The sequence below is a fragment of the Lingula anatina genome, chromosome 9 (assembly GCF_051362555.1).
Source record: "Lingula anatina isolate TDL-2025a chromosome 9, LinAna3.0, whole genome shotgun sequence".
NCBI classification, from domain to species: Eukaryota; Metazoa; Brachiopoda; class Lingulata; order Lingulida; family Lingulidae; genus Lingula; species Lingula anatina.
The window spans coordinates 10263581-10286783 of NC_141775.1; the positions used below are offsets into that span (position 1 = coordinate 10263581).

The following is a 23203-nucleotide window of genomic DNA, read 5'->3' on the forward strand; positions in this document are numbered from 1 at the left end:
TGTAAAATCTACTGAATATTTTTAATTGATTTTTGACTTAAGATAGAATTATTATTATTATTATTATTATTATTATTATTATTATTATTATTATTATTATTATATTAGTAACTGAATGTTAGAAAAGAGAATTTGGGATGATTAAAATAAACCCAAACATTTTAATATACTATACTAGAGTTAATCGTGTTGCAACTAAACGCTATTATTGTATGAACCATATCTCAACTGCAGCAATTGACAAAACAAAAAACTAAATGAAATAAATAGGAGTTCATATGAAAATGAATGAATAAAAAATTGAAATTTGAAAACAAACGACTGACTTCTCAATATATATGAGCACACCCTTTTGTAAATTGTGTGTAAATTTGGTGGTTGGTAGTGTCCATTCAATTTAGTGAACATTTCTTTGCCTCTTTGGAAATCTCAGTAAAATATTGGATTTGAATAAATGGTATAAAAGTGGATATTTTCACCGCTGTTTTGTATTTTCTGCATGATTAATCATCTTAAATATGGTATATATATAATAAAGAGCACTGATCTTGACAATTTACATCTCTGAGGTGACCATTTGTAGACAAAAGCATATGAAATGGGGGTGGGATAACCTTACTGACCAATGCTGTATATTATTATTCATATTTGATTTATACTCTGTATATTTTAATATAAATTAAATTAAAATACCACGTACTCCAAAACAAAGTTTCAAAATACAAATATGAGGATATCATACATAAGGATTTTATTTGCTCTCTACTTTATTGATGCACAAAGCGCTAAATCCATGTATCTCTTCTCAATATATATGAGCACACCCTAATGTTAATTGGAGCAAGAAAATATGTATTTATAACATGGTCCTCAGATTCACGATACTGTAAGCGCTTACGCATAGACAAGGTCTACATTATGCTAATGATATGTTTTATATACTCCATGTGTAATTCATATACAGCAGTTTACGTCGTTGATCACTGGTTTTATGCTCACGGCCAGTATAATTTTGTTTTGACTAGTAGTTTTTTCAAAATATGTGAATTTAGTGGTCCGACATGGCTTTAAAATTTTTCATTTTATTTTTGTGAAATCTAGCTGTTAAATTATGTCACAAAGATCTTGTTATTACTAATATAAATGCAATAGTGGAAATATCTATGTCCAGTGCATCGTGATACATTTTAGGTAATTATCGCCCGTGAGCCAAATGACACAGATCAGACTGTATACAGGCACTGGATGGAAGACTTTTATTATCAATTTGGCTAATACGTGGAGAGCCGAAATATAATGACATCTCTGGCTTTTGTTACATTCGTGGAGCCGATGTATTCAATGTCAAATTGATATACAGGTATACATGTAGACGGTTGGAGAGTAATAGTGTCTCTGGGTTTCAGGATATATGTCTTATTTATTTACAGGTACCGGGTGATATTTCAGTTTGTCTAATACTTAGACAGTCGGAAGATAATGACATCTCTGGGTTTCGGGATATAGCCGTCCACTCCTAGAATTCAAGAAAAAAATAATTAAGTTAACTACTTAAATCATAAACAATAGTGTATGCATTAATTCACTGAATTATTTATAGTAAACATTTACCTTTTTATCCAAGTATACCTGATTTTTTTATGAAAAATTAGTAAAGAGATCTACAAATATGAGACAGACACAAACTAAATATAAAAAAGTTCAAGTAGCTATACAGGTAGGTACTTATCAGATATAATTTAGATGATTACTAAAATATACAGGACATACAGGAAAAACATAAGCATTAATAAACCAATTAAGTAATAGGCCTAACTAATTGAGTAAACAGACAAATAAACTAGATAAATTAAAATCAAGTGCAACAGATTGATAAAGAAAAAAAAATTGATAACTGAACCAACAACTATAACATATAATGGATTAATCCAAAATTAGCACAGGTGTAAATATCAATTAAGAGATAAAATTTCGGTTACATACCCACTTGCAATGGGGTGTCTGGTGCCCTAAGAATTTGCCAATACGTTTTCTTATCTGGATCCTCCGATATGCCGTTGATCTCGGTGATGTAGTGACCAAGAGAGGTGTCCTTAGCTTTGAAACTAAAGGCAAGATCAACGAGATTAATGAACGAGCTTGGACATTGTTCGCAATTTTTTCGTCATGATTTTTTAAAATATAAATGTGACTCAATGCCATTATACATTATTTGATTTCATTAACAGACCAATAAACTTATATCAATATTATTCACTTCAAAGAGCACACACAGAACAGCTGACTAACAGATCCGCGGTTCATATATTCGCTTCAATTCATTTATGAATTGGTACATGTATTTAGGCGTGCATAGGGTCCATATTTATTATGTCCTGTGCAAATTAAAGCAGTACATTTCTTTAAATGTATATGTTAAAAGACAAAATATTTAATCCAAATGAAAGAATTTGTTTTCGCCATTAAGCTGTCATAAACCGTGAAAAAAGAGAACTTTATATTAAAAAATTGAAAATTAAGCAGCCTACCTGAAATCTGATACTCTTTTCTGAAGAATTTCCATGGAATCGTACAAGGATGATCCTATTGGAACGGTCACATAGTAACTCTGGTTTTCACTGTGTCCTTCTATATTAGCAACTACCTGGATGGTGAATGTTAGTTGTGTGGGGGTTGTGGTCGTAGTGGGCGGAGCTTGAGTAGTTGTGACAGGGGGCGTGGCCTTCTGACAGATCTTGATGTCCCCCAAATCAGCATATGATTTGCCAGCAAGGGCGGGGAGAACCTGATTGGCAGCTGTCACTCCTCCAAACGATCCATCCGGTTCTGTGGAATTAAAGGGCACTAGTAAGCTATGTATCGAGCTACAATTATAATGTATCCTCGCAATGTAAAAGGTTGTCGCAAAAAGTTAATAAAAGAAAGAAATTGTCACAACACTGTTAAATGTTATACAAAAAATACATTTAACCCCATATGAATTCAGAATTCAGAAAAAATCTTTTCTTACGTTGATGGGCAACTAGGGTAAGTTGAGCTTTCTTCTTGATCTGTTTTCGACTGCTCTTATTATCTGCGTACAGAGCCTACAATCACAACGAACATATAAATACACGCGCGTGAGCGCAGATTCAGGCATTTATAACACAATGCTGGCTGATTTTATACATGAGCCGTGACAGCAAAAGCGCTAAGAATTACCATATGTGTGATAACCCATTCAATTTATTAACTGAATTCAGATTGTTTTGTCTTTCACTGGTATTTGAACAACGACTTGGTTCAATATTAACATGGAAGCAATGTAAAAAATGTGGGAACCTCGTCATATTTTACACTAAATAGTCTTAGTTGTATATACCTGAACGGCCAGTCCAGTAGTGTATTGGTTGCCAAATGAACCATCCGGTTTGATATTAGACAGTATATACTGGATCCCGGTGTTGATGGCAGGTATGACGTCAGCGGCCTCGGTCCTGTCTCTCACACAAGACAATGCAGTTACTGATATTGCAGCTTCATCTAGAAACGGAGACAGGATACGGGAATGAGATTTCAAAGTAGAATAAAAAACCAAAGTGAAAGTGTATGAGAAAAGCTCAAGACGGTGACTGGGTTTAAACATGTAAATTAATTGCTTAAATAATCAAACAACCTTTCGGCCAACAGAGCAAAGAATAAAATGAAATAAGACAGTCAAGCCCAAAAATGCTAAAAAGACAAACATGACAAAAAATGCCATTACCGACTCCGAAAGTATAATTTCCAGCACCATCCACAAGACGTTCGTAGTACGTCTCATTTATTGCACCAGAGTTGCACAGAGCTAGCACAGCCCAGCTGTAGGCGAAGTTCTGGTTAAAGTAATACTTGGGAAAGTTGTTCATCTGGTTCATGAGAAGTTCTATAAGGCTATGGTCATAGAAATTTGCCGGGTCTTGACAGGTAGACACAAGGCCGTTGATGAACTGGCCAAGTTTCCCACCATACCAGGTGGCAGTGTCCAAACCTGGGTAGCTGCAACAAAAAGTTTTATTGATTAACGTATTTATTTATTTATTTATTTATTTATTTATCTGTACTTGTCAACCCTGTTTAAAAAACAAACCAGGTAGAATTATATCATACAATTTATATTTTAATAAAATAGTTAAATATTAAATATTAGTTAAAACTACCCAGTATATACTGCAGGAAATGTTGCACTTTATTGATCAATTTATTTCTAGACAAGTGAATAGACAATTAAAACCAAATAGAATCTTAGACCATAAATAAACCACCCAGCATTTAAAAATTATTAAAAGTTGGTTGTCAGATATCAACGTACTTGCTAATAGCTGCCAGGAGAACCAAGTTCATTTCCTTGACGCTGGCGACGGTGCTTGGCCTTTTCGGATTATACCAGCCATCTCCGTCAGCTAACTGAAGTGCCATGATGGCCTCCCCCTCACTTCGCATGCCCCAACCCCAATCTTCATTTCGGTCCTTAAGCAGCCATCTTATTCCTTTCTCTCTCGCCTTGTCAATGTCTGAGTTGGTAAATATTATCGATGTATTATATCAACTTTATATTAGTTTAAATGACGAAAATTTAGTAAATGTGTGCGTGTGCATGTGTGTTTGTGTAAGGATTTTTAGATACATGTAGCATTAGGCGCATGGCAAAGTCAATGGTAAAAATTTTCTTAAGTGTCACTTATTGTGCGTAGTCATTCTGACTAAGAAAATAGGTATTTTAACGTTTGGTTGCAAACGAGTTTTCACAAGTCATATCACTCAAACTAATGTTTAGCACTACTCTTATTGATGATAATTCTATTCAGTTAATACATATATAGAGAATAAATATGAGATATCTTAAAGTAAAATAATAAGGTTGGGCCGCAGTGTCTGGAGGCAGTGTTGTTGATGTTAGTTTTTAAAATTGTGCATTCCCTGATTTGAAAGTACAATCAGGATGTCATCAAAAATGTTAATTTTTACTGATACATGCAAACTTCCGTCAATTATGGCATAAAGAGAAAATAAGTTATAGGTAGTCGTCGCGTAACTACACGCAAGAACGTAAAAATATGCTAGTAAGCAGTTGTTTAATCTTTACTCTAAATGTGCATTCTTTTCCATATTATCAACGAAGACACACGCCTGATTCTCATTTCAAACACCTTTTGATCATGTATCCCAGCTGTAACATCTTAATATTTTATCCGAAACACGATGTGTATACAGATGTGTATAGTATGTAATAGGAACGTGCTACTTTGTGAAAAAAAAAACACGTGGCCTGGGAAGTCAAAGTCACAAATGTAAACAAATGTGAAAAGCCGTATACCCTCAATATATATATATATATATATATATATATATATATATATATATATATATCAGGGTTTCTTTTCGAACATCATAGAATTGATCCACAGGCAAAAAGGACATGCATTAAACGTTCCTTAATTAACTGGTCTGTTATACAGTATTGATATAGAATAGCATTTTTTCTTTCCCACATATCAAGATTTTCATTAATTTAATGTCATGGGAGTGTACATGTACATGTAGTGTTTGATTAGTTCTCCAGCTCAGCGGAATCATCGTGTTTTATTGGTAAATGATTACCATATATTTACGATTTCGGGCCGAAATCTGTTTTTTAAAGAACGTGGTGAAAAAATTCAAGTGTTGAAAAGACTCGTCCACGATAATTGAAAAAAAAAAAAATAATAATGGTAGCAAAGAGGGGGCAGTTACTAGTAGTTGTTGTATCCTCTTGTATAACGGGACATATTTATACAGTAAAAAGAAAATGTAAAGGTATATGCATTATATATCATAATTTTGCCACATCGGCTTTCATACAATATTTCTTCCTGTGGTTCATTTTAGATTGAAAAAATAAAAAACACTGCATACAAAATATTCGATTTATATAAATTAAATATCAATATTTCTGATTTAAAAATTACGGTTTGAACTAGAGCGTCTTATTCTTCTTACCACTGGGACAAAATATGGTGAATCCCAAGGTGCATAAAAGTGCGTAAAAACCCCTCATAATGTTCCACTTTTCTTTAACTCCGGGTATATGCCTGCAAATATCTACACTCAAAACACTGACGCGCGTTGATCGGTCTGTAGCTTTCTTTTATACCTTTCAAAGAGGATATGCAAACGAGGTGTCACCTGATGTGTTATCTTTTAAGCCCCCTTTACACTGGACGGCGTCCTTTCTGCGTCCCTTGGTACGGCCCCATTTGAGAGTAAAAAACATTTTTTGCGCCAACAACTGGCCGATCATTGAGCATTCATTCTGCAATTGCAACCAAAGGGATGCTTGTGCCTCCTTTTTACGACCATAGTGATTCCAGATTCATTGTCGCACAAAGGACGCAGAAAGGGCGCCGTCCAGTGTAAATGGGCTTTAAAGGAGGTTTTAGAGAAGGAAATGAAGTCTTCACTTTGTCATAAACGTATCCGTATTCAGAATTCACTCAATTATAGGCGGTGACAAACAGTTTTGCTTCAATTTTTCAATTCTTACTCCAGCAGCTATTAATTGATTATTTGATGAAAAATCAATTAGCTTGGGCTTGATTACCTTGACGACAGGCTATGTCGTTGTAATCGATATTGTTTCGATCAGTCTGACCGTCATGGGAGCATGACGTGTTGATTCGTGTGGATATGACTTGCATTATATTGAAACTAGCAGGGTTTGATGTCGTTGTCTTTATTCCACTGTCTGTCCATCTTTCTATCCACTTATCTGTTTATCTGCCCTTCCAATTACTTACCTTACCAACAAACCTATCTACTCATATCTATAGATCGATCGATTTATCTATCTTTTTATCAATCCATTTACTCAACCATTTATCTAACAATTTTCTCTTTCTACATATTTGCACTCTGTCATATAATTATTGTTATTTTAAAGAACATCACTACAGATAATGGCCCTTTTTATTTCGCCGTCAGAAAAGAAAATATATAGGCATGATTTCATACAGAACATAGTAATTTCATAAACCACACAGTCGATTCTTTTTATTTTAAGTCGGTCGGTGTTAACGCAAATAACACTAACATGTTTATACGACATCGTTTGGAATATTTCTTTTACCGCATCCCGGATCTTTGAAGTCACAGTTCCACAGAAATGGATCACGTTTAACAAACCACAGGTAATAATCAGCTATTTTTGACTGAATTTCAAGGTGAATAATTTATATAAATATATATGTGATTCATGACATACTTAACATTTTTGTTGAGGTGATAATGCGTTTCAAGTTAAAGAAAGAACTATTAACAAGGTGCATAAATAGTGAGCGTGAATAACGTGTTGTGATTGCGTTTTGTTGTGTCATTGCATTTGTTGTTTGTCGTGCACCTGGTCATCATCATCATCATCAAGTGTCAGGCCTGGTGGAGGCATCGACGATCATGGTCCTCTATATAGTTTACTCTATTTTCAGTCGATTGGATGATCTCGTTATTGTACAGTTGTTGATTTGTTGCGAAGGCATTATAAAGACCATAAATGTATGATATTCCTCGTCTTCCTCTACTTCTTCCCTAAATTTTGAAATGGCTTAGAGATTTCATTTGTCTTTTTCTGATTATTTTGATCAATGAGAGTTGTATTCCTGCAAGTTGTAACCCTTCTTTATTGGTCTTTCTTTCTGTCCAAAATATTCTCAACAATCTTAGTAATTACCACATGTCGGTAGCTTGCAACTTCTTTTTAATTTTGATAGAGATATCCCAGTATTCACAACCAAACAAGAATACTGACTACACGAAGGATTTCTATGGTTTAATTATTGTGTTGATAGGGGTGTTTCTATTTTTAGTATTGTGCTAATCTTGTAAAATTTTTGCATTTTGCATCTGATGACAACATGCATCTGAAATATTTAAATTGGTAAACTTGGTCATGTCATTGTGGTCTCATTCGCGTAACTTACGGATACTAATACGGTAAAATAAGGTCCAAGAAACTGGAGGTGAAATTTCGCATTTTGTCTAAATGTCTAGTACTTGTGTTCGTCTTCACTTGCTAGAAACCCTTGTATGCCAGAGATGCCCCTTACTTATTCTTGTTTTAATTTCTGAATGCTTTTTACAATCAAATTACGTCGCGTATTCTCCCTCAGATGCCTCAAAAACAATTGGAAAGCATTTTTAAAAGGCTTTTGTGGTGTCTTTTTTTCATCGAAACCAACTGCAAGATTTGAAAACCCCATGTATTATAGACTTTTGCCTTGGGGTGAGCAAAAAAGGTCATAGTAGTTTAATGTCCAAGTTTTCTATACAATCGTATGTTCTCTGTTTTAGGTGCATTTTGGTTACACGTTTGCATTAGCTTGGGAAACATAACAGGTTGAGTAGTATCGTTCAAGTTTTCGGTTTTGGAAACCACCCTCCCCATATTAATGCCGTTAAGAGAAGGTAGATCTAACCCCGGGTGCATCCAGCATGCTGTGTAGCGACAAACTCTGTTTATTAAGCTCACAGAATCAAGCGTCCACACTATTTAATAATAATATGTATTTATTTGCAACTTAAAAACTTAAATTAAAAAAGGATTTTACAATGAAAACAAATAGACGTGAGATGCACAATCTTGAAATATACTTGTAAGTGTTAAAATGATTTGATACACATTAAAAGTTCGTAAAAACCTCAGTTCTTAAAATTTGATAAAGCCCATGGGATAAAAGTATTTGTCGATCATACAGTCCTCAGTTTTAGCACAGTGTAATTATAAACCCGCGCAAAGTGTAGAAACTTTCATTTACCTTTGGTAGCAAATGATGGATTTTGTGTCCTTCAGAGTACATGTTATGCAATAATGTTTTAGATAGTTCATCTCTTCTACAAGCAAGAGTGATAAGTTTACATGTTTCAAGTGACCCATCATAGGGCAGCTCTGGGAATATAATCTTACATGCTCTAATCAGGATCGATTCAATTTTATCAACTTGTTGTTGTGTGAGACCTGGGTGCCACACCTGACATGCATATTCTAATGTGGGTCTGATTACTCATGTGTAAAAGCTTACAAGTTCATTGGTTGAAATACCCGCTCTTTTCAGAAGCTTAAGATTGTGTAGCCTTTTACTTGCTTTTTTACAAATATCACAGATGTGACCTTCCCAGCTCAAATCACTACTGATCCTAACCCCTAAGAAGACAGCAGACCCACTCTCTCAATCCTTTGATTATCTACCAATAAGAGTGTAGTTTTGTGTCCTTTTTGGGAGAAATCAAATATGATCTCTTTGGTCTTGGTAGTATTTATTGTTAGTTTATTAGCATGGGACCAGAGAGGAAGTTCTGTTGTTGCATCAGTGAAATTGTCTTGTATTTTGGTATTCCCGTAGCTTAGAATTGTGGTATCATCTACATATTTGAATGTGTCACATTTGGTGCTCAGATCGTTAATCATAATGACAAATAAAACTGGACCATGTTTTGTGCCTTGTGGTACACCAGCATTAATGCATTGCCAGTCTGATTTCACACTGCCCATTTTCACTATTTGTTTCCTCCAGTTATAAAGCTGTAAATCCAGTTTGAAATAATTCCTAGGATACCTAATTCAGACCGTTTTTGATAAAGCAGGGTGTGGTCTATTCTATCGAATGCTTTGGTATAATCAACCAAAAGCATTCTGGCATATTGTCCTAGAGTGTCAGTCTGCCTTGCAATAAGGTCAAAAGCTTCGATCAGTGCGTATGTCGTACAGCTCCCCTTCATGCTGCCGAACTGGACAATATTATTGGTCACAATGTCCCAAATCCATTTAACTATAACACCCTCCAATAACTTAGGGAGCACTGGAGTTAGAGATATGGGTGTAATGTTTGTCTCTATGGTCTTTGGGGGAATGCACTTAGGTAGTGGTGACACATATGCATGTTTCCAGAGTGGTCGGACACATCCTTCACGAACTGATGAGTTGCATATAGCACATACTGGGGCAGCTAGGTACTCTGCTAGGTCATGTAGGATACAGTTGGGAATTTCGTCGGGACCTGTGGACTTGTGTACGTTTACCTGGAGCAAGGCTTTTTCGACATCTTGTTTTGTGATGATATATGTGGCTGGTACAGGGTCTGCTGCTTCCACGTGTTTCGGTTCAAGTGGCACAAAGCCATTCGTGACAGATTGAAAGAAAGCGTTTATTTTCTGGGCTAATAAGCTGAAATCACCATTGCACTCGCTGTTAGCCAAGCCCAGTAAGGAATTATTTTGTGTTGTTTGCCCTGTAAGCAACTTAATGTCTTTCCACCACTGCCTTGATGTACCGTCAGACAGGACGTTCAGTTTCCCTTCATAGAAGCTTTTCCGAGTTTTGGTAAGTCTGTTTACTCTGTTTCTGTCATGTTCTGTAGAGGTTAGTCTGATTTCCCATCCAAGCACGTTGTCTCTTCTTAATTAAGTTCCTAAACTGATCATTGAATCATGGCTTTTCATTTATACCGTAATCGTTCATTAAATAGCATTACAATATCATTAAATATGATTAAAATATCTGCACTGATTTCAACTATTTTTTACTGTGAACGCTCATGGACTATTGTGGTCACACCCATTCTTTCTGTTATCGTTCAAAAGGCCAATATATTAGTACACAACATGTTGTTTTGTAACTTAAAATACACCCCTTATCAATCATTTTGTACACAATTTAGTTTCCGTCTGTTGCCTCGACAGACACGCTGCTTTGATCAGACGGAGATTCAATACTATGGCCACTCACCAAGCTTCTTCCGCTACCACCGAAAATATGACTGTAGTTTTTGTCCTTTCTTAGAACTTTCATGCAATCATCATATTTAAGTTCTTTAAAGATTTTAGAGAGTTTAACAGCATCTCCATTATACACGATATTGAATATCGTGTCTATAGTTTCCTCTTTCGTTGACCTGTCATCAGTGCATTGCTTGAGAACATGTCCCAAGCCATTCTTTTCAGCCAACTCGATATATCTGTCATCTTGAGCCAACTTTTCTTGCAACTCCTTTATTATTGTACCCTCCAATGTTGTTACTTTGGTGTCAAGCCTGGGGTTCGATTCAGATAGTGGCTGTAAAAAAGTTGAAATGGTGAAGATTGGTCATTATAATACGTAGTGAAGGTTTCAACACGTTGCATCATTACGTTGTAGTGACGCAGAGTTTAATGTATCAAATACGATAAATTCCCTGATGAAGTCTGTCAGGAGACGAAATATTTGCTGGTTAATCTCGCATAATATTTTGCAGTTACTGACAACCGAAACTTAACCTGTTTTTTTTATTTTTAATTTAAAAATAATATATAGCAACTACGACTGTTTAACATGACAAATGCCATTTCCATTCCAGGTGATGCTTTCATAAGAATGGATTAAATAAGGTTTATATTATAATAATGTACTTTTCACGATGCAAAGATCCATATCCATATAGAGATTTCATGAAGAGGAAGAAAGAAAATCCACTCTAAACTCTCTACCCTCATATACTTTCAGTGGATATTAAATAAACGTTACCTCGACAACACCGCTGTAAAGGAGAGAAACTATGACGGGCTGAACTGCTTTGTCTTTTTCGTGTTGTATTGATGCAGTAAATTCAATTTTGTTCGCACTGTCAGGAAGACTGGTAAACGTGAAGTTTGCCTCACAAATAGTGATAAGCCTGAGAAGGCAATAGTTTCTGATGTACATGTACAGTTAATTCGTGGTATGTACGCATTCGGTAATAGGCCTACAGATAAGGATTCAACCGTTAAAATGGTAGGAAAGGTTTTATTGAATTGTATAAAAGGTGGTTAAATATTCAATATGTAAAACAAAGAAAATAGCAGATGCATTGGCTATGAGAATCTGGTAGATGGTTGTAATTTGAAAGTGTGTGAAGTACAGATAATGCGTGGTACGTACGCATTCTGCGACGCAGACAGGCACGCAACAGCTCATACAATGTATCAAGGCCACGTCACATTGCATTTTGTGGCTGTGTACACATTTGGACGCTTACAATCGGAAATTTAGCATAATAACAACATTGAAATTTACCTCTGTTACATTTTTTACAAAGCTCATCGATATCGTCGGCAAGGCAATGCAATTTCTTGGAGGCTTCTTCAGCGCTTTGAATGAGCTCGCGATGGCCATTTTCCAACTCTTTAGCCAACTCCAAAGGGTCATCAAGCTCCATTTCTACATCAAACAATTCTTTATCACTACCTAGCTTGGCAGGCTAAAAGGATCAAAACAAAACAAATAAACAACTACAATTACAATACATCGGGTGTCTGAAAAAGTTACAAATTTAAAAGTTCAACAACTTCAAAATTTGTTCTTAGTAAATGCCCGTAATTTCATGTCAATTTTCAGTTTTGGCACACCGAAAATATGAGAATCTTTACCTCCGCCAAGGAGGTTATGTTTTCCCACCTGTTTGTCTGTTTGTTTGTTTGTAATCAACATAACTCTAACAGTTATGTCTGTGTCCAAGATTTAAGCGCTGTGTTAGTGTCACGGCTAGGAAATAAAAAAGTGGACAATATCCCACAAAACAGAATTGTAACCCGTGTTGAAGGCTTGTCGCGCCGTCTACAGGAAATAATTGCAGTACGCGGTAGACACACACGCTGTTAGGCACGTGATCTTTAATAAGCACACCCTAATGCTAATTGTGTGTGAATTTGGTGACATTTGATGGCGTCTTTTTAATTTTATAGTCATTTCTTTACATCTTTAGAAGTCACAGTGAAACAGTCGATTTGAGGGGGTACCTCTTATAAATTTTACTAAATGGTATAAAATATGTATATTTTCACCACTATTTTGTATTTTTTAAACCATTTATCATGTTAGACACGGTATACGTAAAAAAAAAACACTATTTCTAACAATTAACAGCTGTTAGGTGATCATTTGTAAATAAAAGTACATGGAAATGGGGGTGGGACAACCTTTTTGACCAATGCTGTATATCTGCTAACAAACTGACATCTTTTCATCCTTTTGTGTGTTCATGCCCTACTACAGATTTCGAAAGTGGCCCATTTCAAAGAAATTCGATCCATAATCCTGTTCGCCTGTGGTAAAGTACAAGCCTTGTGTGATCTACATTGTGTGATATCTATTAGCTAGACAGTAGTCTGGAGAACCTGTTAATGTAAGGATATTTAAGAGGACAAATCTTTGCTCTGGTTTTTTTTTTTGTGGTAACAATAATTAAGAACTACTATATGTAACGTTGTAAAAATCGTACATGTAACTCCAGATATCAGGCCTACCCAACTACCAGACTCGGCACCTAAGGATCCTGAATTAACCGGTATATCGGACCACGCTACCCGTTTTCAAGGTGTGTGTCAGATTGCATTTCGGAGTATCATACCCCAGAACAAATTTTGCAGCACGACTGCGGGCTCATCCACGCTCGGCTGAACAACCTTTAACTGTACTCTTACTTTAGAGTACTCTATTTTATTGTCTCTATGGGGATATATGGGGACTTTACGACATTCGGTTTGAATGTTTTAACCACTTTTGATAGGGCTTTTTTGCATTGTATTAGATTAATGTGGCAGTCTAAGGTTCATCTAGGTGGCTTTCAAATTTATGCACCCGGTTTTAAAATCATATAGCGATTTTACGACAATCGTTTGCTATCCACTCAAGGTGACAGCCGTGCATGCCAGGGCTCATCCTGTCGGTGTTCTGGCTGATACTCCGAAATGCGATCTGACACACACACCTTGAAAACGGGTAGTGTGGTCCGATATACCGGTTAATTCAGGATCCTTAGGTACCGAGTCTGGTAGTTGGGTAGGCCTGGATATGAGCTAATTTTTGATAAGTTTTTAGACCTGCACACATTGCATCCAGCCCCGTTTCTAAACCGCATCTACCCAGCAAACACTTACAGAACAGTATAATTATTACGTTACTATTACGAAAATCTTTTTGGGCTGTTTTCAATTTTATAAATCATTAAACTGATAATAGTCACCTGCCTCGAAGACGTCAACAAGTTATTATAGTGTTGTGTCAGCAAACGATAAGTGCAATACAGATTGATGAACAACCAACTCAAAGATAAAAACCACGGGCCAATATACCCTTATCATATTTATTTGACTCTTTGTGTGTATTAGTAGGTCAGTACTGGTGATTTGACATTGAAAACTATGAACGAAAATGCTACCGGAGTTCCTTAACATTGCATGGGTGAATGGAGAGATCTCCGTTCTAAATTTAATTAATTTCAAGTGTTTAATTGCAATCACTCTTTTACAAAAAAAAAAAGTAATTGTATCTCATTTTCAATGAAAAAAAAGACCATTAATAAACTATTTACTTCATGCATAGAATATATTTGGGACCCGTGATCACCCAGTTATGTTTCAGCATAATAATGCTACTCCACGTGCAGCCAATACAACATTTAGATTTCTATATTTACGTCTTTTATAATTTTTTCCCCGATCAAGTGAAGGTCTTTTTTGGCGTCTTCATTATCTTGTCCTGATCATGTGAAGGCGATATTAGTTACAGCGTTCTTATAACCCTTTGTCGGGCAAATAAAGCCGATAATAGTCTTTATATTCGTTTTCCGGTCAAGTAAATGTGATTTTAGGTACAATGTCCTTTAAACATTTACCCGGTCAAAAAAGGCAATTGCAGTTACCTCTTTATTACTCTTTTACGAACAAGGAAAGGCGATTTTAGGCACAATTTTATAACCCTTTTTATCTAAGCTAAGCTTTAAGCTTTAAGCTATCCAATTACTTATCTATTCACCGTGTGTAAAAAGCCCTCACCGAAACGCCACAGAACTTTTGATTCCATGCAAAAACACATCAGTTGCGTCCTCCAGAACAAAATTTAAAATATTCTGAAAATGCTAAGATGTGACTTTAATTTCTCTTTTCTTATTATAGCTAGCTTATTCAACAATCATTAACATTTTGAGAAAAAAAAAACATCTTAGATGTTGAATAAAACTTTGTTTATTGTTTGAATATCTGCATCTCTTTATCAGTGCATGAGCGTTAATTGACACGCTTTTGGTAAAGGAGTATAGCTACTTGAATCAAAGATATCAAGAACGTGTTATTATCAGTGATGATTACCTCCTACTGGTTAAGGTCTATAATTTGGGCTCACGTGTTCAACTCCAAAGGGCATTTGGGCGTATATAAATATGATTTAAATATAATGTCGGGACAACTTTGAACACGAAGGGATGTTTTCGACGAATCGCAAAGTAGGTTCTTCTGGCTCAGGGAATAACGCTGGTTAGCATTGTTTCAGCCTGTCTATTTTCCAGGTCCTCATATATTTTATCTCATTTCAAGGAGCATTGTTGAAGTAAGCTGTACTCAGGAGGCCTACTTTGAAACAATGTGAGTGTATGATAGTAATTCTACTTACATTGTTTCTAAGTAGGCCTCCTGAGTACAGCGTAACTACCACATGATAGTCAAAAGGTACTCGTAAGTGCCATATTCAAACACAACCAAACGGGAAAAGTTTTACATCAGAACAATCATTATGTATCAATTGGATCGTTGATTATCAAAACTATAGATAATATCTTGTACGACAGTAAAGTAGTTTATTTTCTTGTGACCAACAATTAAGAAGTTCATTGCTTGTTATTACCTACATTGTATTAAGCATATGCATACATTTTTAATGAAGTAATTCTCTTTGATTTCACTTTCCGTTTGGATTATTTTTTTCATTAAAATGGAAAATATGTCAAGTCCTTATTTTAGCTTAATAGTGCATTCTCAAATATGTCCACTTACAGGTTATTTTTTGTCTGTTGACAGTCATTCTGTGTCAGGGAGGTATCTCTTGTTTGTCCTCTGGCTTTAAAACCCAAATAAACCATAGATAATATACCAGTATTATTTAAAAATCCAAAACAGCAAAAACGTCAAAAAAAAAAAAAAAAAAAAAAAAAAAAAAAAAAAAAAAAAAAAAAAAAAGCTAATAAGTACAGCACTTAAATATAGACGTATTTTAAAGTTTAAAATATACACAAATCTTTAAATAAAACTCTTTGCTAAATTTTTAGCCAATGTGACTTTTTTAAAGACTGGAGTAATATTTATGATTTTTTTTACTAATCTAGCTGTGAGTACTTGAATTAATATTGAGTTCTTTAAATTATTCTCACTCACTCCAAAAAGAGCACTACTACAATAGTCAAGATTTGAGGTAATAAAAGCATGAACCAATTTCATGGTTGTTGCTATAACAAAAAATTATCAATCCTACCAATCTTCCATTGTGAAAAAAGGTGCTTACATACGGGTATTGTTTATTTGCTTCTCAAAAATGTTCCAGCTAAATGATAAACAACCTAACTTAATCTCTCGCACTCTGACTTAACGATGCCCTTACTGACAATCTTTCAACACAAATATTTGTTTTTTGTTGCACAGTCATTATGGTCTTTTCAAAAAAAGAAGAAAAAAAACAGGCAATTTCAGCTTTACTGTCAAACAAGCTAGCAAATAAAGTTAGCAGAAGATTATTTGGATAAACTATAAGCATAATGCTAATTACTAAAAACATCACTATAAAAATTAAACACTGAATTTCCTTTCAATAAATCTATTTAGAAAACTGTTCGTATCTTCAATATTGAATTTGTCATTCGCAATTCTAATTTAAACCCATACAAAACACATTTGGTGTCAATAAATATGATTTCATTAATACAACAAAATACTTTGTCAGGCGTCCAAATGCTTGTGAGATATCAGTCTAGATGTGAACTCTCACTAAAACCATAACTAATTTCAACATTTGTCTCGATTCGAGTAGGCCATGCGACTGATATATGGAATATTAAACCCGCCTGATATCATGAATCAACGAGCTTGTCATTCCCTCTTTTAAAGCAATATGCCCCAATACACTGCAAACTTGGCCTATAACCATTAAGCAACGCTATGCAGAATTAAAGCATTGTAGTAAGTTGTGTGTCATATACTTGTGGGGCAATTAAGATATCACAACAACAAACCCGCTGAATTATGATGGAAGTTCACCTGTGTAATTTTTAGATGATGTTATTTGTTTAAACTTTCCAATTTCTACACTTATTTGAGCAAGAACTAAGGAACTAGTTAATAATGCTCAATCGCATAGTAACACACACTGATGGAGGTCACAGCAATGTTCAAAAGCTTCGTTAGGTACAGCTTTTAAGTACAATTATAAAAGTGTATACGTATTACAATACCCGCTGAATGTTCGTATACTGTAGTAAGTGTAGTAAAACGTATAGTAAAACTCCTAAAATGCAACCTGTTCTATATTTGTCAATATATTATACAATTATCTACTTTGTCTGAGATTAAAATGTTGTTTTGCTGACTTAAGAAAAGTGTTATTGACCAGTGTGCAGCCGAGAAGATATTTTGTTTTTTGGCGACGTCAGGAAGGTAGAAATGTAGTTGTACTACATAGAAAATTTCCGGCTATAAGATTGTTTTGGTTATCAATTATATTACAGTTATATATATTGATATATACTCTAAACCGAACCAGGAAATCTCCTTATTCGGGCTGATTTTGATCCGTTGTCCCTTCAAGCACATTGCTGTTATCGTCAGTCGGTGTTCCAATACTTTTTCCACTTGCCGAACTTTTCCCCTGTTCAATACAATAATGACTGAAGTTTCTATCCTCTTCTATAGCCTTTGTGCAGTCATCATATTGAAGAGCTTTGAATTTTTCAAAGAGTTTGAAAACATCTCCTCCATACAAAACAAGGAGAATTTTTTCTATAGTTTCTTTTGTAGTGGCACCGGGGGTAAGTTGTCCCCATTCCATACTGCCTCTTAACTCGAGATGCCTGTCATTAATACTCAGTAGCGTGCATAGTTTTTCAATTGTTGTTTTTTCCAATGTTGGCGGTTTCTTTTCCAGTGTGGAGTAGCGTTCGTGAGATGACTGTTAGGATAAAAATATTAAAAAGATTAAAAGGTGAAAATTACAGCGGCGGTTGCAACACAATCCGTCACCAGGGCCCAGCTTCACTGGATAATGCTATCCTATGGATAACACTATCCATTGAATACAAATGTTTTTCACTGGACAGTAATTCTGAAAATAGCAGCCATTTTTATCCTTTGGAAAGAATTTTTAGAAACCAAAATATATATCTAGGGTTTACCCATATGATACCTAACCAGAGGAAAACAATATCATCTAAAGTGTTGATGAAACCGGGCCCAAGTTTAAAACATTCTATACTTATAAACGGTTTAAAGTAAAAAATTCCAGTGCATTCCGATCTGTTAAATCATAAGCACGCACAAAACAGACATGTCTTGATCAATCACAAAAATGCACATATTAACCCTGGGAAAACAAGTAATCATAACACTGACAATAGGTAGCCCTGTGTATTTATACAAAACAGTGGTCTCTAACAAACATTAAATGAAAAATTATAAGGTTGGGATTACCATAACAGAAATGAAAGATCCAGCCCCTTTTTCCAAGGCGATGGGAGAAAAGTGTCCCCCCCCCCCACACACACACACACACACAAACCTCTAGTGGACTTTAAATCGTACGCTACCTCATCACTGTCAGCAGAGAGTGAAACATTTCCCAACTCAATTTTGGGTTTGTCTTTTTCGTGTTCTATTGTAACAAAAAATTCTACCACGTCCGCATTGTGGTTGGTAAACGTAAAGTCCGCCTTGCAAATATCAAAACTTCTGCCGTTGTCGAAACATCTTTCCGTTAGTATTTTCTATAAAGAAAATAATTAATCACAAACCAAATGCATGATAAAGAGGAAGTCATTCATTAATTATAAGCTTATTCTGACTTTAAAATCATGGTTCTATTAATTCCTCGTGGAACTGAAACGGATATGAAGGTTTTGATATATATACAATAGTCATTGAGGCAAAAAAAAAAACTGTTAAAGGTGAGATGTTAAGCCATACATGCATTTGATATGAAATATCATAAAACCGAAAAGGTTTGACGTTTCATTTTAATCAGCCTATATTAGCGACTAAAATTCTCACCTGAAAAATGGTTACGTTAGCTTTCATCCGAGTCAATACACTTTTGTTACTTCCAATTGCCATTTGTACATGTTTTTTGTAACTTTTATAAGGTAAATAAAAAATCCAACCTGTTCTTGAGAATGTTGCATCGTAGGTATGTCCATTTTGATGATGATGGTCTTCATGTCAAATGTACCGTGGTAGTCCGTATTTAACAAACATATAACGTGCTCATTCTCCCACTTCTCCCTTTTAGTATCCTAGGTGATTGAGGAAAAATCCAGTTCCAGTAACAGCCGACTGGTAAGACTACAGAGTACAGTATATTAGATTTTCAAGATATGTGCCACTTTTCTACTCTAGCTGTCTCTAAATTTTAGCAAAATTACCTGTCAGCTCCATACGTTTGACACAAAATGCGGTGATAGAATGATTCACAGCTTTTTGATTATATCATAAAAAGTATTTAACTAGTGTAGCATACGTCATTTGCTTTAACACAGTAATACTTACTTTGAATCTTTCTGTGGGAACTAAGCACACTTGGATGTTGTTACCAAGTCTTTGCAGTGATTTTGGTCCAAATACTGCCGCCGTCAAACTGATTCTACTCCTGCTTCCAAATGCAGCCTGCATTTCTTGCTCACATTCACTCTGGCCACCACTAAAATGTTCCAAAGCGATATTTTTCATGTCTCCATTAATCACATAAAACAAATTGCTTTCTTCCCATTTATCCTGTTCGTACAAGCTGGTATCCGTCTCCCGAAAAATAGAGTAGCCGTCTGTCGGAAATGAAATAACTGCAGCACGATTTAACTTTAGACCATGTGGTCCATATCTAAAATGATATCCCTGTCCTGGGCCTCCTTTTACGTAAAGATAGACTAAGTACAAATCATCAGTTGGCATTGAGTCTGGTGGTATGTATAAACTGACCAGGCCTACGTTGATCTGAGCGCCTTCTTCTTTTGACACAATGCATGCACCAAACGACCGGTCATCACTCTTGTAGACTACTTTTCGGAAGTCGATTGGTAACCAACCATTTTCTCTAGAAACTTCAGCCTGTTCACATACATCTAGAATGTGTTTGCATAATTGAGGGTAAGCTAATCGGCTTTTGGGATCCTGCGCCTCTCTTCGAAGATCTGACGTTTTCAAAAGTTTGTGGTCGTTTTCGTGTGTTAAACTAAAGATAGATACAAATTGTTGAAATGTATAGGAGGTATTAAAACGTCAACAAAATATTAAGAAACTTTTTAAAGTGGACTTGCCAAAAACTATACATTCACAGCATTTCAATGAACCAGGTTGGGAAATGTTAATGTTGTTTAAATAACTCACCACTGAAAAAAAGATATTTGGCAAATCCCAAGACCATATGGATAGCAATGCAATTGATTTAATTTTCAAGTTCCAATTGTTAATAGGGCATAACGATAGCTACGAAAGAAAAAAAAAACAGTTAAGTAGGCTTGAGATATCCAAAGGACAGGGTTCTTTTAAACGGTCTGTCTAACTGTAAAAACCTGTTTACCTATTTTATTGATGTTGTTGTAAAATTACTAACGTTATGCCCTTATTAGAATTTTATAATTCATGGGCCTTCAATTGGGCTATTTTAATAGCTGACAGTTCTTAAAGCCATACATGTAGCATACCTGTTGTTATCATCAGTGAACGAAGCAGAACCGGTGTTGTATCCTACAGCAGAATCGGAATCAGCCTCGCTTCGACTGTCTATACTTGAAAAAACCGGCCATGTTTCCATAAACTGCTTTTCCTTGGTTATTGCTTGGAAAAAATAATGCTCATTAGCTGGGACCACCTGGGCATTTGAAAGTAGTGTGGTGCGTTCTGTTTGACCGATGAACATATCTGTTGTGTCATTTGGTGTACTGTGATCTTGATTATTGTCATGGATTCGACACCCGACTTCCGGCAAAGTATCAAGCAAATCATCCCCCGAAGTATCTGGCAAGGTGTCCGGCAAGGTATTCAACAAAGTATACCCTTTTTTATACCGTTTTGCTGGAATATAATAATGTAAACGTGAAAATGTTACGTTTGTTGTATTATTACAAACCGGAATACGCTGATGTCCCCAAAATGTTGGTACATACATGACCCCACTTGGTCATTTCAGTCAGTAAAATTACTTGGTCGCTTGAGGGTAAATACTCAGGTATGCATGTACATGTATTTGTAAGAATATTTCATAATGGTAGCTCCGCGTCTCAATTCTGTGAACTCATGCGAATCCTTATATGGCTAAGTAGTCTTATATCGGATTTCCAATGCACCTGGCATATCTGGCAACGGGGAGCAATGTTAACACAAGCAGGAATGGGTAATATTCCGTGCCGCGCTCCCTTGTTGATTAATTTTATTGCTTTTTTTATTTTCAACGTTTTTCATAAGACCTTTGAAGATTCATTTCAGTAGAGAGCAACCGTTCCCAGTATCTAGCTGTAGTGATCAGTTCAGCAGGTGAGATATTACGCCACTTCAGGTTTACTTTAAGATTGGCTTTGACGCGATTCCTTGGCCTCTGTTTCTCTTCAAGCTACAGTGATTTGTGGGAGCAAAGAGATTTGAAAAACGCGTATCTATCAATAAATAAACATTTTCCACGCATCACGGTGACTTAACGGTCAGGAACGCGTGCTTAGAATCGATATGTAGAGTGAAACCAAGAGCGAAATTCCGTTAACTTGAAAAATGACTACAAATAGTGGTAGACGTTCGAAGTCGAATTACACCAATTTTTGTCCCTCACATGTATTGTACAAATGATATACAATGAAAAAGGCCATCAATATTGAAGGTACATGTAAATGCCCTGAAAAAGTCTAAAATACGAAAAATCATGATGCACTTGTATCATCCTTTTGATGCAAAAGTGTATAAAAAATTGTTTAAAACTGTATGCCACTGAACTGTATATAATATTACGCTACACCGTGCCTCCAGTACCACAATCCCGAGATGACCTTGAATATTATCAGGCATTTTAAATCGCAAATTAAGCTGTTTATACCATTTCATATTGCATTTAATCATCCACAACAAACATCTTTTCAAAAGCGGCCTCAAATTGATCCTTACCTTTACAGCGTACAACCACAGCATACAAGACAGCAAAGAAAAGAATCGCTACAAAGAGAGCAATGTACCCAACGTCGCTTGCAAGAGCTAAAATAAAAAACACAACGTCTTTTATAGTGCGATATTGAACTCCAAATTATTACAAACAACATATATTGTTTAGAAAATGATTCAGACACGCATAGGTTAGCGTACTTTATCGAATTAACAAAATATTTTGTCAAAAACATAAGAAATACTGTGTATTGTATACAATTAAGCTAACTTTGAATATACCATTACATTATTTCACTTGAATTATAATAGCTATAATGTAATATGTTTATTCACAAAACAGCATCATGAAACCACCAATTCACCTTTTACGTCCGAAAACTTTGCCAATCTGGGTAATAGCATACACGGGTCATAATTGTCAAGTCTTAAACCAAAGTAGAAGTTATCTTCATCCCTGCGTATGTAAATACAAACGTTTTATTAATTCAGTAAACTGCAATATAAAATGTTCTTATTTAAAAGTGTCCTGGACACCAGCACATTCACAATGGATTATATATATATATATATATATAGAAAGACAAGAAAACTGTTATCTCCATGTTGATTAATATAAGGCCCTACAGCCGTGTTCTTGTCTTTCTGTATCAGATACCCATGGTCCGTCATCATGGGTAGAGCACGCTTCCAAAGTGAATCGATTACATTTTCCGTGATATATATATATATATATATATATATATATACTCTTGCTCAAAATGGCTGGAACAAGGAAATTCTGGGATGCATTTCGCCCTGTTTCTTTCATTATAATTGTTATTACCAATATTATACCGTTTATATTGTTTTTAAGCAAATTAAAATATGTGAAGCTGGGGGATTAGCAAAGTTAAAGAGAAACAAATAATGCATATCTAAGAAAAGCATTAATTTATTTAGGGTTTTTGCCTCATGCCCTCAAAAATGAGTATTATTTACACAAAAGTTACAGGTAAAAAAATTAGCATAAATTTGCAATGTGATTGACAATATA

General features: G+C 35.3%; 2 protein-coding genes across 2 annotated transcripts; both read right to left on the reverse strand.

The window, feature by feature from the left end:
* Positions 1 to 728: 728 nt before the first annotated feature.
* Positions 729 to 6156, reverse strand: LOC106151448 (cobalamin binding intrinsic factor). Its single transcript, XM_024074666.2, has 8 exons — positions 5998 to 6156; positions 4331 to 4532; positions 3746 to 4017; positions 3362 to 3522; positions 3011 to 3086; positions 2529 to 2826; positions 1984 to 2105; positions 729 to 1516 (listed from the first exon to the last, which is right to left on the reverse strand). Exons 1-8 carry the CDS (start codon positions 6053 to 6055, stop codon positions 1455 to 1457), a joined length of 1251 nt encoding a protein of 416 aa, XP_023930434.2. The 5' UTR covers positions 6056 to 6156; the 3' UTR covers positions 729 to 1454.
* An 11434-nt stretch (positions 6157 to 17590) lies between these two features.
* Positions 17591 to 22688, reverse strand: LOC147759885 (uncharacterized). The gene is made up of 7 exons (XM_086995595.1): positions 22533 to 22688; positions 22174 to 22260; positions 20727 to 21096; positions 19576 to 20254; positions 19191 to 19322; positions 18585 to 18797; positions 17591 to 17986 (listed from the first exon to the last, which is right to left on the reverse strand). The coding sequence occupies exons 1-7, from the start codon at positions 22570 to 22572 to the stop codon at positions 17591 to 17593; spliced, it is 1917 nt and encodes a 638-aa protein (XP_086851721.1). The 5' UTR covers positions 22573 to 22688.
* Between the last annotated feature and the right edge of the window lie 515 nt (positions 22689 to 23203).

Excerpts from the sequence above, each read along its gene's own strand:
- LOC106151448 (XM_024074666.2), bottom strand. The coding sequence starts at position 6,055 with ATGAGGGGTTTTTACGCACTTTTATGCACCTTGGGATTCACCATATTT. Across the intron at positions 4,018-4,330 it reads CTCCTGGCAGCTATTAGCAA|CTACCCAGGTTTGGACACTG; the intron begins GTACGTTGATAT and ends TTTTTGTTGCAG. Across the intron at positions 3,523-3,745 it reads AAATTATACTTTCGGAGTCG|ATGAAGCTGCAATATCAGTA; the intron begins GTAATGGCATTT and ends CTCCGTTTCTAG.
- LOC147759885 (XM_086995595.1), bottom strand. The coding sequence starts at position 22,572 with ATGCTATTACCCAGATTGGCAAAGTTTTCGGACGTAAAAG. Across the intron at positions 20,255-20,726 it reads TTCACTGATGATAACAACAG|TTTAACACACGAAAACGACC; the intron begins GTATGCTACATG and ends ATCTATCTTTAG. Across the intron at positions 19,323-19,575 it reads TTCCCACAGAAAGATTCAAA|GATACTAAAAGGGAGAAGTG; the intron begins GTAAGTATTACT and ends TCAATCACCTAG.